The 14,551-nt window shown below is 36.8% G+C and overlaps 1 protein-coding gene across 1 annotated transcript in view; it reads right to left on the bottom strand.

Annotated features, from left to right (window-relative positions):
- Positions 1–14,551, bottom strand: part of TSHR (thyroid stimulating hormone receptor) — a 166,144-nt gene that overhangs the window by 18,230 nt on the left and 133,363 nt on the right. Inside the window, 2 exon segments of the mRNA XM_013057996.2 lie at positions 7,590–7,649; positions 9,579–9,656. Coding sequence (XP_012913450.1) covers positions 7,590–7,649; positions 9,579–9,656 — 138 coding nt within the window.

A 14,551-nucleotide genomic window follows, 5' to 3' on the forward strand; every position in this document is an offset into this window, starting at 1 on the left:
ACCCTGAGATCATGACCTGAGCCGAAAGCAGCGGCTTAATCCACTGAGCCACCCAGGCGCTTCAGAAGTTGTGTCTTTAAAAAAAAAAAAAAAAGATTTTATTTGTTTATTTGACACACAGAGAGAGATCACAAGTAGGCAGAGAGGCAGGCAGAGAGACAGGAGGAAGTAGACTCCCCGCTGAGCAGAGAGCCTGAAGTGGTGCTGGATCCCAGGACCCCAAGACCATGACCCGAGCCGAAGGCAGAGGCTTAACCCACTGAGCCACCCAGGTGCCCCCAGAAGTTGTGTCTTATCCTTTTAACACTCATAAAGTTCAGTAGGTGCTCAGTAAAATGCCTGCAGAATAAGTAAGTAAATGAACATTGTGACAAATTTGCTTCAGATTAGCTGTTTCTCCTTAGAAAGGAAAGAGAAAAGGGAAAGAGAGGATAAACTATGGATGGTGAAGGGCTGGGAGTTAGGACGAAAGCTGATTTCATTTAGGTCTAAAATTCACTCAGGATCACAACTCAATAATAAAAAGACAAACAACCCAATTAAATAAGATAAGGTATTTGAACAGACACTTGACAAAAGAAAATATACAAATGGTTACTAGGTACAGGAAAAGATTCTCATCATTAATCATCAGGGAAAAAGAGAGTAAGCCCCAACAACTTTATAGCAACTAGAATGGCTAAATCAAAAAGATTGACAATACAATGGGCTAGTGAGTGTGAAACTTTCATATCTTTCTGGTTTGAATAGAAAATGGGATTTTGGGGGACAATATTTCCTACAAAGTTAAATGTATATCTATCCTGTGACCTGACAGCTTTACTCCTAGATTTTTATATGAGAAAAACAAATACATCTGTGGTTTTCTATGAAAGCTGGGGCAAGAGGGGAACTTTCTGGGTGATGAAAATGTTCCAAGCCTGGATTAGGATAGGCTAACATAATTTTGCCCAAACTCACCAATCTGCACACTGTATGTTACTGTATGTAAATTATATCTCAAAAAAAATTTTGTCCAGGATCAACCTAGAAAATCATGTATTCAGCATACCTGTGGACTCAGACATGCCAAAAAAATCTGCCACCATTTTTCAGCCATCTAATAGTATGATTTTGTGAAGACTACTGAGTAAAAAAAAAGAACATAAAAAGCTTATTCTTCTCTAAACCAAGATGGCAGTACCATGACCTTTAGATTTTAAATGATTAATTTGATCAGCTAATAACAACCAAAGTTTATTTTTGTTGAGACATGTTCTACAAACTCAAGGATATTGTTACAGAGATGTCCTCTTCTTTGGAGATACTTATAATAGTAAGTGGGACTATTAGAGTCATTTTCAAAAGTAAGTTAAGGGCTTTTTAATGTGGGTTACATAATTTAGACCTTAGAGAACTCTGCTTATTATGGAAGGCATTGCATTTCAGTGTGTTCTTTCCTTTGGGATTATAAACACCAAGAGCTTCTCTTTCAAAATAAAATTAAAAGAAAACAAGATAATCAAAAATGGAAAGCATAAAAATAGAAAATAAGATTAAATATCTTGATTGAGAAAATCAATAAGTAAAAAAATTCAACTCCTGAACTAAATTTAAAAGGCATTTTTAAAAAATATATAACAATGATTGGAGAATAGATCTCACTTTAAATGTTGCACCTGTTTTGAATTAGATTCTTTTTTGAGAACTGACCTTGAAAAAAAGAGGGTAAAATGAGTGGGCAAGTTAGACTGCTTTTGTTGACTGTTAGAAATAACTGTGTTCTTTCTCAAATATCTTTATGAGGCAGAAATATATATGTCATACATTTCTATTCTCTTTAGCTGGAGCTTAAGATTTTCCAAGTTTGGCTTTTATACCAAATCACAGGCAAATCATGGCTATTTGGTATGAGGTTACAATTGATCAGATATTTATTGTACTTGCCATCTTGTCTTTTGAAATGGGGGAATTACAAAAAATGAAAGACATAATTGATTTCCTTAGATCTTAAAATCTAGTTAATGGGGAGAAAGTTTGTGGGAAATACAGTAAAAGATTTTGACAGAAGTTCAAGACAAGAATTAAGGTGATGTCATAAAGCCACCCATGGTGAGTTTATTCATGCATTTTAAGACAACTGAGCTTGAAATTTGAAGAGGGAGATTGAACTCTGTCCACTCTGTGCTTTCCTGCTACTGCCTTTTCAAATGCTGCCATCTCCATTGTTTCCTCTTCCTGTGCTTTGTGGTTTTCTTTTTAAATTCAATTCTAGTTTTCATTAAAATAATATGTGGACCTATTTTTAAAAAGCAAATTACACTGGCAGCTTGGTGATACAGCAGCAGACCCCTGTGCTATTTCTCCTCTAGTCTGCTTTCTGATGTCCCTGGAACAACTACTTTTAACTTTTAACAGGTATTTCTTTCCATAATTTCTTGATTTATTGGTTTATGATTCACCCACTGACTTCTTGTTATGGAAGATGAGGATTTAGCTCACTTCACTTCAGTTAACCCCCACACACATTCTCCAGACAACCCCTCTAATGTCCCGGAAGAGTTTTAGGACATACTTGATGAAACCTGTATTTAGTATTTTGGGTATTACAACTCTGCATATCTTGATTTCATGTCCTTTCTTGAGTAGCTTTCTGTCTTCTCTCTGTTTTATTTACATACCTTGGTTTGAGTGGACCTCTTGCTAAGTCTTTTGTGTGCTCTTAAGTTCTCTGAAACATCTAGCAAAACAGTTTTTCATACAGTTGATCTCGTATGACTATCATAGCCTATTAATCTATTTTATTTCTAGAACTCTCTCCTGGAGCTCTCCTTCAGCTCTGGGGTAGACGTCTTAGTTTCAAGATTCCAAGGACCTCTGGTCATCCTGGGAATTCCATTTATTTCTTTCCTGTATTGATCACTGTTTCTGAATTCCTTATTTTCCTCTTTCTTTTCTTCCAAGAAAAGGTGAATGGGAAATCAGGATTTTGAGACTTTTCATGTCTGAAAATGTCTTTATTTTACCTTTATCTTTGATAGTCTGGAAATAACTTTCCCTCAGAATTTGAGGGATGTACTCTATTATTTTCTATCTTTCAATGTTACTGTAAGAAGATTGATGGCATGCGGAGTCTTCAATCTTTGCAGGTAACATGATTTTTCTCTTTAAAAGCTTCTAGGATATTCTCCTTATCACAGCATTTTCATGACTTATGATGTACCTCCATGAGCCCTTTTTCATTCATGAGAATTCTTTACAGATCTTTTTATTCTGAAAACTTATTTCCTTCATTTATGGGAAAACATCTCTCACAACTTCCTTTTTTTTTTTTTTAATTTCCCCCTCCAAAAGTTTGAACTTACAATTTTCTTATCTTTTCTCTTCTCTATTCCATATGTTATTTTTGAGTGTTCTCTTTTCTGGGAGCTGTTTTCCACTCTATCTTTAAAAACTGGTTAATTTTGCATGTGTGTTGACTACCATATTTTTCCCTCACTGTAAACAAAATATGTTGACAAAAACCAAAATGATAAAAGGTACTTACAAATGATATCATATATAAAGATATAATTTCATAACTATGATCTATAAATAACTATGAAAATTTGGGGGCAAGGAAGCATAAAACCTATTAGGACAAATGTGGAAAAAATAAGAATAAATATACTTAACCAGACAAAGAGATAGCAAGATGTCCAACCTCACTCATAATTAGAGAAATGCAAAATAAAAACTATAGGGAGATACCATTTCTTACTTATCACCCACAAGAATGTTTGACATTAAAGCATACATAGTATATTTTGCAAAGCCTGTGAAAAAACAGACACTCTAGTAATTTGTTAGTGGAACTCAGACTAGTAAAACCTTTTGGGGGAATGGGATGTCAAAATATTCTAAAGTTGGGAATACCTGGGTGGCTCAGTCAGTTGGGTATCTGCCTTTGGCTCAGGTCATTATCCTAGTGTTCTGGGATCAAGCCCCACATTGGGTTCCCTGCTCAGTGGGGAGTCTGCTTCTCTCTCAAATAAATAAATAAAATCTTTAAAAAATATATCCTAAAGTTAAATATGCATTTGCCTATGGCCCTGACTACCATATTTTTCATTTCCAAGGACTCCTTCTCCCCCCGCCCAGGTTTATTGAGATATAATAGACATATAACATTGTGTAAATTTAAAGTATACGATGTGGTGATTTGCGCTCTCTCTCTCTCTCTCTCTCTATATATATATATATATAGTGATTAATATAATAAGATTAGTTAACACATTCATTACCTCACATACCCAGCATTTCTTTTTGTATGTATGTGGGGGGAGAACTTTTAAGATCTCTTAGAAACTTTTCAGTATACAATACAGTATTATTTAAAGTATAGTCACCCTTTGACCAACATTTCCCCATTTCCCCCACCCACTGTCCCTGACAACCACCGATTTACTCTCTGTTTCTATGAATTTGGCTTTTATAAATTCCATATGTAAGTGAGATCCTATACTTATATTTGTCATTCCCTGTCTGACTTATTTCATTTAGCATAGTGGCCTTAAGGTTCATCCATGTTGTTGCAAATGGCAGGATTTCTCACGATTGAGTAATATTCCATTATATATATCACACACCATCTTTTCTTTATCCATTCATTGATGAACACTCAAAAGTATTCGTCTAAGTTTTACTTATTGTAATAAGTACTTGTTTCCATGTTTTCCATATTGTAATAATTCTCCAATGAACATGGCAATGCAGATATCACTTCAATGTAGTGATTTCATTTCCTTTGTATATGCACCCAGAAGTAGGATTGCTGGATCATATGATAATTCTAATTTTAATTTTTTGAGGAACTATTAGATAATTCTAATTTTAATTTTTTGAAGAACATACTGTTCTTCATAATGGCTGTACAGTTTATATTCCTACTAACAGCACGTAAGTGTTCCTTTTTCTTCATATCCTTGTTAATACTTGTTTTCTCTTCTCTTTTTGATAGCAGCTATTCTAACATATGTGGGGAGACATCTCATTATGGTTACTGCATTTTCCTAGTGGTTAGTGATGTTGAATACATTTTTCATATTCCTATTGGCCATTTTATGTCTCTCAAATTTACTCAAATTATAAATGGAAATTGCCTCTTACTTGTAGCTTTGGAAATAAGCCTGTTCATGTTCTTTGCTCATTTTTCAATTAGATTATTTGGGTTTTTCAAAAAATTGATTTGTCAGAGCTCCTTATATATTTTGGGTATTAACCTCTTATCAGACATAAGATTTGCAAATATTTTTTCCTATTCTTTACGTTGCCTTTTCATTTTGTTGAGTATTTCCTTTGCTGTGCAGAAGACTTTTGATTTAATGTAGTCCCACTAGATTATTTTTGGTTTTGTTGCTTATGCTTTTGGTGTCATATCTAAAAAATCATCACTAAGCCTATGTTAAGAAAGTTTTTCCTATGTTTTATTCTAGAAGTCAAAAGCCGTTCCTTGTTTTCAGAATATTACTCTATAAGAAGTTAAGTTATAGATGAAAAAAAACTATCTCTCTGAGGATATTTGTTATAATTTTTTAATAAAGTTTTCTGTTTCTTGCTTTATTTCTATTCCTTTAAATTTCCCTTCTCTGTTCTAGTTTTTCATGTCAACAGCTTTCCCCTAAGGTTTGGGGATCCTTGGATGCATGTTCATGTTTATGGGGGAGGGGAGGCTTATGGAGAGCTCTGTGTGTTTTTGTTTGTTGTCTGAAGGGTTTTACTTCAGTGTCTTTAGGAAAATATCAATGAACATTTTTGTAGATTTTTTTCTTTCCTTGGGGTTGTCAGCCTTCCCAGAACTTTAATCTCCTATCTGGAAAGTATTAACTTTGATGACAATATTCTGTGAGTTGAATGGATAAGAAACTAGTTGGTCTTACATTTTAGTATGTGAACTTTCACATAATCCTGTTTGCAGACAGTAATTCACTTCTACCCTCAGCTGTGCCTATTATCCTTCAACTATGGTGATGGCATTTTAACAGAAAGTAAATTCTAGTTTTCTTCTGGGGTTAATAAAAAGTAGTTGGTCACCTGTGCAGTGTGGGAGAGGTGATCTAGGGGAACAGGTGAAGTTTTTAAAGACTTCCAAATTCAATGTCACCTATACCCCCACCTGCAGAATACTTAAGATTTAACTGATGAAATATTTCCTAGATTTAGTGATTTTGAATCAGCATGGTTAGCATGCAGTTCTCTCTTGGATTTTCAAGACCACTTATTCATGTCACTCTTCCACTCTATCACTGAGAATTTATGCTTTTTAATTTATGCTCTTTTTTCATTAAGTACTCCCATTTTAATGTTGTTTAAGGAAGGATCAGGGAAAATTACTTTGGTGGGGAGGGTTATCAGAAGTCTCCGTTCTATCAATTTTTTTAAACAATTTTATTTATATATTTGACAGAGAGAGTGAGAGAGCATAAGCAGGGGGAGCAGTTGAAGGAGGGGGAGAAGCATGCTCCCTACCCAGCAGGGAGCCCCATACGAGGTTGATCCCAGGATCCTGGATAATGACCTGAGCTGAAGGCAGTCACTTAACCATCTGAACCATCCAGGTGCTTCTCCATTCTCTCAATTTATTGAGATTTTCTCTATACTCATATCTCCCATTACCACCTACATTCCAAAGCATCTTAAATACATCTCCAACCCTGATGGCTCTTGTTACTGTCACATCTGTAGATATCACTGCTTGGATGTGTCACAGGTGCCTCATCATGTGACTGCTATTTAAACGCTATAGCATTTACAGAAGTGCGATTCAAACACTTACTGTATACCATATTAATTTTGCAAACATTTATTAAGCTAGTACTGTGTTTCAGGCATTGTAAAATCAAGTAGAACTGTAGAAATGAAATAGACACAGTCATGTCCTGTAGGAGCTCCTGGAGAGAGAGACAGAAACTTATTACTGGTGCTTTGAGATGCATACATAGAGGTACTGGAGTATAGAAGAAGAAATGTTTATCTTTACCTAAGGAGAAGAAGGGTCAAGAATGACTTCAGAGAGAAGTCTTCAATGTCTAATGGTAGTACGTGTTCATCAGACAGATAAGATTGTGATAGGATTTTCCAAGCAGTATGAAAAACAAGAGTTTAACATAACCACATATGTAGGTTGGAGCATTAGAGGAGCTAATATGGATGGATCATTGGTCAGGGGTATATAGTGGTGTGAGAGACAAAGCTTAAGATTATAACAGAGTCTTGCATACCACACCATGGTCTTTATCCCAAGGGCTATGGGAGACCAACACTGCATGTTAATATCCTATTTGTACTTTAACACATAGAGGTTTGGGGAGGATGAAATTGAGAGGGAACAACATAGAAGACAAAGGGAGATATGGGGCTCTTGCCATCTAGACTAGTGCTTCTCAAAGCATGGTGCCCATTGGCTAACTTAGACTTATGAGTCCTTGAGAAACGTAAGAAGCTTATAGTAATATGCAAGCCAACTACTTCCTAAAGCATACTGTTTAGTTGGAGCAACTTTGCTCTCATGGGAAGATTTTCTCCATAAAGGAAGCTGTATTTAGACGTAAATTCTGGGGCCAGCCATTTACCTTGTAGCCGATCTCCAATTTGAGTGGTTGTGGTCTTCATCATTGGTCTTTAAATTCTTTCTATGTCACATAGTCACAAGTAAAAAATGTTTGAGTATGTGCCTTTAACATATGTACATCTATGAGCTTTACACACGTATTACTGTAATACATGTTATACACATTATAAAAAACACTAAACATACATTTCAAAAGTATAAGATAAAAATAAACACTATTTTTTTAAAAATTTCACTAAAGTGAAAGCAGTGTAATTAAATATACTTCACTAATTTTGGAAACTGCTGTTTAACTCTTTCTGATATAGTTATTCCAGAGGTCCACTTATGGTTTAGTTTATTTTGGCTTTGGTTTAAATGGCTGTCAATAAAAAAGTTGCCGCACAAAGATAGATGGTTCCACATGGAATCAGGCAGGCTTGGCTGTACTTATTAAGTTAAGATTCTCATCTCTCAATCCAATTCAGGAATTAAATGCATGTTTTTACTGAAATTCATATTCTCAGATGTCAATCAGTTGTCCTTGTATACTAACCTGAAGGTGTTTCATTTTCATATTTTATACACCTGGATTTTAAACACCTGTAGTTATTAATTCGAAATATTTTTTCAACAGGGTAAAATTCAGTTTCTGTTTTTAACAAGATGTAATTTTCCTAAGTGACATTCGCCATTCTCATTAAATACCTGTTTTTAAAGGCCCTTTCCAAAGCAAAAATTTCTTCAGAAATACAACATTCATTAGTGAAATATCACATTTATCTTGAAGGAACAGTTAAAGTTGTCTTTAAAAGTATCTTCAAGGTTAAAAAAAAATCGGAGAAAAGGTCAACACCTTTTTTTTTTCCCACTTGTGTTATTATGGAAAGAAAAATGCATAATGCTTTTAAGTACTTTGCCCTGAGTTAACAAAGAACCCCATGTGGTGCAGTAGATTTTCAGGGTCACTCTGCCCTCTCATATGGAGTCTATCTGTTAAGAAAATAAGGCCATGAATTCACTGAACTAGGGGCATTCAATCTGAAAGGGAGGTACAATTGTTGAAACAGAAAGAGTCGCAAATGTTAAGTCTTTGAACTGTGATCACCCCCTGTTCCCTTGGGATGCCTCCATTTCCTACCTGACACCTGAGGGACCACAGTCATCTGTGTATAAAATAGTAGCAAAACTTAATTTGTTCCTATTTTTAAAAGCTTAAGTATAAAAGAACCTGTAATATTTCTTCTTGCCTCTAATGGATTATCTTGTATGTCTCCTGGGGTGCTGTGCTCTGCTTTGGCAAGGACTTGGCCAGATAAATGCTCAATGGTGAGATTTTTCCCCCCACTCATTCAAAACATGATTCAGTGTTTATTATGGTCAATGGTGATATTCTAAACAAAGGTAAAACCAGGGGATGGGCAAGATGGCACTGATAAACTTGAGAGAGGCAGAATTTACAGAACTTGGTTACCTATAAGCTGGGGGGATGCAAATCATAGAAATGCATGAGTAAATATCTTTTCATGCTGCTTAAAACTAATTATGTCCCATCGTTTCCAGTGATGGCAAGTTTTACCGGATAGGAATCAAACTGTTCATAGTCTTCCTTCTTCATGCCAGGCATTGTGCGATCCACATTCGTACACACTTTTCCCTGCATAGATTGTCTTCCACCCATTTGTAGATCCTGTGTCTCAGAATTCTGCAAATAGCAGCTGCTCAAAAATATCTGTTTTTTTTCCACAAGAGTGGACACCATGAATGTCCACACTGGGGTGACTTCCTGATAGGCGTCAGGATGGCTTGGTAGAGTAGGAGATCTTCTGGGTCTCAAAGAACAAGGACCTTCTTCCAAGCAGTAGCCTGTACAGGAGGAGCTACGCCTTTAGACAAGTCTTTAGCCAAGACATCAATATTCCCTACCCACGAACATCAGCTGCTCCTCTTAATGACCCCCTCCATTCCAAATAACATAAAACGAAGGCTGACATTCTTTTGTCTTACTTACAGCAAGGTTGGTCCACTGTACACTCCTCCAAATGCATCCTTGTCAATAGCTGTCAAGTATTTATTCTTGTTCAGGTAACTAGAGGGAGAGTGGGAGAGAGAGTTAGGTGAGGTTAAGCAAATTAATATAAATGCCAAAATGAAATGTGAGCATGATCTCCATGGCTATTAACTGCTTAAAAAAAAAAAAGGATTTATTTATTTATTTGAGAGAAAGAGAGAGAGAGGGCAAGGAGGGACAGAGTGGGAGGGAGAGGAGAGAGACTCGCAAGCAGACTCCCCACCAAACACAAAGCCTGATGCGTGTCTCAATCCCACGACCATGAGATTAGTAACTGAGCTGAAATCAGGAGTCAGATGTTTAACAAACTGAACCCCCAGGTGCCCCTATTAACTGGTTTCTAAGAATCTAGAAAACACCTTACCTTCTTCTAGCTTAAGCACTCAAAACATTCTAGGTTTTAGTTGTGCAAGGTTTATACATATTAATTATGGCAACATGTCTTTGGAAGTGAGCATGTTTAGGATATAGCTTGCATATCTAGATTTTATAAAAGTTGTCTAGTTCCCTATTTGCAGGCATACCTCAGAGATACTGTAGATTTGGTTCTCGACCACCACAATTAGGCGAGTCAGATAAATTTTTTGGTTTCCCAGTGCATATAAAAGTTATGTTACACTATATTTCAGTCTTTTAAGCATACAATAGCTTTATGTATAAAAAACCAATGTTCGTACCTTAATTTAAGAATGCTTTATTGCTAAAAAATGCTAACCATCATCTGAGTTTATAGCGAGTCATAATCTTTTTGCTGGTGGAGGATCTTGCCTCAGTGTTGACAGCTGCTGACTGATCAGGGTGGTGGCTGCTGAAGGTTAGGGTGGATGTGGCAATTTCTTAAAATAAGACAGCAGTGAAGTTTACTGTATTGATTGGCTCTTCAGAACAATTTCTCTGTAGCATGTGATGCTGTTTAATAGTATTTTACCCACAGAGCTTTCAAAGTTGGGGCCGGTCCTCTCAACTAAATTTATGTCAACTAAATTTATGTCATATTCTAAATCCTTTATCAACTAAATTTATGTCATATTCTAAATCCTTTGTTCTCATTTTAACAATCTTCAGAGCATATTCTCCAGGTATAGAGTCCATCTCAAGAAACCACTGCTCACCCATAAGAAGCCACTCCTCATCTGTTCAAGTTTTATCATGAGATTGCAGGAATTTAAAAGTAATAATAATGAAAGAGTTTGCAATGTTGTGAGAATTACCAAAGTATGACACACGGACAAGAAGTGAGCAAATGTTGTTGGGAAAATGGCTCCCAGACAGCTGCTTTATGCAGGGTTGCTACAGACCTTCAATTTGTAAAATTCAGTATCTGTAATGAAGATTGTCAGAGACTCAGATCTTTTCTTGGGGGGTAGGGTTGCCAGATTTAGAAAATAAAAATACAAGATGCCCAGAAAAACAATGAATAACTTTTTAAAGATTTTATTTATTTATTTGATAGATAGAGAGTACAAGTAGGCAGAGCAGCAGGCAGAGGAAGAGGGAGAAGTAGTCTTTCTGACAAGCTGGGAGCCTGATGTGGGACTCAATCCCAGGATCCTGGGATCATAACCTGAGCTGAAGGCAGATGCTTAAATGACTGAGCCACCCAGATGCCCCCAAATGAATAATTTTTAGCATTAGTATTCCCCATGTAATTTTTGAAACATTCTTATACTAAAGAGTAATTTGTTGTTTATATGAACAATTCAAATGTGATGGGATGGCCTATATTTTCTCTGAAAATCCTATTTGGGAGGTGGGAGGGGTGTGCAGGTTACACAGATAAGATTACAGAGAATGAATATGTAAATGAATAAAAAAAATTCGTGTACCTCTCTTCCAAAATAGTGAGGTGGGTGTCACATGAGATTGCTTTAAGGAAAAGGGAATAGAGAATGAGAGAAGAGAAGGCTCAACATACAATATGGTGGACCATTGAGTCTCTTGATGGCCGTGACAAGGCAGCTGATTACAAATGCCACATGGTATGGCCCAGACATGGCTTTTTCAGGCAAGAGTGGGACATTAAGCCTCTAGGACATTAATAAGTCTGAAATGGTGTGGTTCCATTAATCCCATATATATATACCAAGACCCAACTAAGATGCTACAGGAGCTCATCTATGCCTTCAGATTGAATGACTATCATGTAAGGCTGTCATTGTTTGACTGTCCCTCAACACACAGTGTCCATGGAATTCCTTTGGTCAGTGACAGCTAGAGCGGGCAAGAACCACCTTGGAAAAACTATAGGAAAGAAGATCTTGAACAGCAGGATTTTGTAAAAAGACAATAAGCTGAGCATATGTGCGGCACTGGCTTGCATCTCTTCTTGTGTTCTTTGGACCATGCAGCTTGCAGATCACATTCTGTTCCCAGACAGCTGAAAATCAAGTGGGGATGGGTGAGCTCATCTCAGTTTTCCCTCTTCATCTCAGACTGCTGCAAGTAAAAATCGGCTTGCTCTAATCATTAGAAATTATTGTAAAACTAAATAATTGCTTGTCCAAGTCTGTAGTGTTTTCATCTGTTATTCAATATGTCCCCAAGGATTGGGAGAATGGTTGATAAGCATTGCAGTTTACCAGAAACACTGCAGAAGATTTCAAACTGAGAAAGCCAGCCAGAGTCCAGGGGGAAAAAAGAGGATGGAGAGAGGGTGCAGCCAGCTTGAACGGAGATGAACCTGATCTTGGGGGAGGCTCTGTTCTCTAAAACCAGCAGGGTTGTTGGGTACTTTATCTCTTAGAGATAATTAGGTGCTCAAAAATGAGACTGTCACTCCATGTGTAGCAGTTTGGAGGACTTGCTTATTATCACAGATAATGTGATAATTCCATGAAGCTTTTTACCTTGGGTTCAGAGTGCTGATTCTACTTTCTATTTGAAGCTAAGAGGATGGGATGGGGCCATATATCTACAAAACCCTTAATACCCAAGAATAAAGTGCTTCCATCATCCCCATTTATCATATAATGTTACCTGGAAATGTCAGTCTACTGATTTCTTCTCCATGACTTAGGCTGATTCCTCTAGAATCCACATTCTGTAAACCAACTTGGGTAAATCAATCACAGATCTTGGTAGGATCTATGGGTAAGCTACTCCAGACAATCATTATTTTATAGGGGTGGGGTAATCATTTAAACTATATTTTTGCAAGGACATGGTAGACATGAATGAACTTAATATGCAGTATAAAGCTTTGGAGTCAGAGTTGAAAGGAAAGACTTCAAGAAAGCCAGGATTTCTAAATATACACACAGTAAAGGGATTATGAGAAAAGAACTAGATTTCCTTTAAAAATAATATAGACACTGGTATATGTGTGTTCAGTGGCTTTGTAATGTTCATGCTGTGTATCTCACAGTGAAGAAAGAGCAATGTGGTCAGGAAAATGAAGATGGTCAGAACTGAGTTGGGGAAGAATATCCAGTTGATGAACTTAGTATGAGAGAGACAATATTGTAGCTCACATCTTTCTTCATTGGACTCATTCTTGGTATATAGCAGCCATTCATTAAAACTTGCTGGATGAATAAATGGAAGTCCAGCTGCTGGGTAACTAACTCCCAGCTAGAGGCACCCTCTCTATTATATTTAGGTGAGGAAGTGAGCTTTGTCAGAAGGAGGAATATGACACTATGGCAAGGAAAATTGTGGTTGCTGCTGAGCTGTGCTCTCTGGGGAGTTTTGGGATAAATTTCAGCTCCAAGGAGGAATTTCAGCTTGCATTTCCATAGGCCCATTAGGGTAAACCTGGGCTAGCACCTGTTTACATTGTGAGACTCATGGGAACACTTCTGTAAGGAAACAGGTTTCCCCCTCATAGCATTGGTTATTTGGAGGGGTTAAAGGGAACCCCTGCCTAGCCCTCATTGCTCCATGGTAATCCTTTTGGTAGCGTAAATCAGGAGACCTGTCTGTAAACAGTAACAGATGAGAAAATGCTCAAGGTTTCAACAGAGGTAAAAGCCAGTGTTGGAGCATATTCGACAAACTGTTTAAAGACTCCATGAGAAGTAATAGCCTGCTTCATCCCATAATCTTCTCTATCGTCATCTTGTCCCAGTGCTCCAAGCTATGGTGTTTTGCTTCTAATCAGCTAATGTGTGATGGTAATAGCACACGAATTGTGTTGACTTCTCTGCTCATAATAATTAAGGTTTTGGTATGTTCTTAGGAGATCAAAATGGTATTTTTTTTTCCCTGCCCAAATGTTTACTGTCAGATGGTAGCTAGTTACTAGTGTTTGACAATAGAAAATACAATACAGGCAATCAGATATTCTGAGACAAGCAACACATCCCCATGCCAGATTGTGTGGAAAGAGAGGATGGAAAAGAGGTTCCAAGGAATGAATGTGTGACTTTGCTTATGACTGGGAGCCGTTCAACTTCTGCCGAGCAAGAGATGCTTGTATTATTATTAATTTCACATCTGAGTGATGACAGTGTGCTTGGTTCCATATGAAATCACAGGACCATGTGTGTTTACACATCTGCCATAATGTTCACAAACTTTAATTACCCAACTGCTGCTGAGGCATCAGTGCTTGTTCTCATCTGGAATTTGTCCAACTTGGCTTCAGTTACTTAAAATAATGTCTAAATGAGGTTAAATCTGCTAATTTCAGTAAATTGACAGGAGATGGATGATGGGGAATTGTTGCTGTTTTGGAGGATGACACAATGTTTAAATTAGAACCTACAGATATTTGGACATAATTCTGGAGAATTTATCAAGTTGTTAACATGTTATGTGTAATTTTTGTGTGCAAATAGAATCATTATAGGATATTGATGTGTTCACATTAGTTTAAGATCACAATTAGCATTGAGACCACAGGCATCAGCCCTATGTTAAAATCACAAAGTAAATACTATTTCGTTATCACTTTTGAAACTTGACCTCTGTTT

Source organism: Mustela putorius, unplaced genomic scaffold (genome assembly GCF_011764305.1).
Source record: "Mustela putorius furo isolate JIRA1106 unplaced genomic scaffold, ASM1176430v1.1 tig00000129_pilon_pilon_pilon, whole genome shotgun sequence".
In the NCBI taxonomy this organism is placed as follows: Eukaryota; Metazoa; Chordata; class Mammalia; order Carnivora; family Mustelidae; genus Mustela; species Mustela putorius.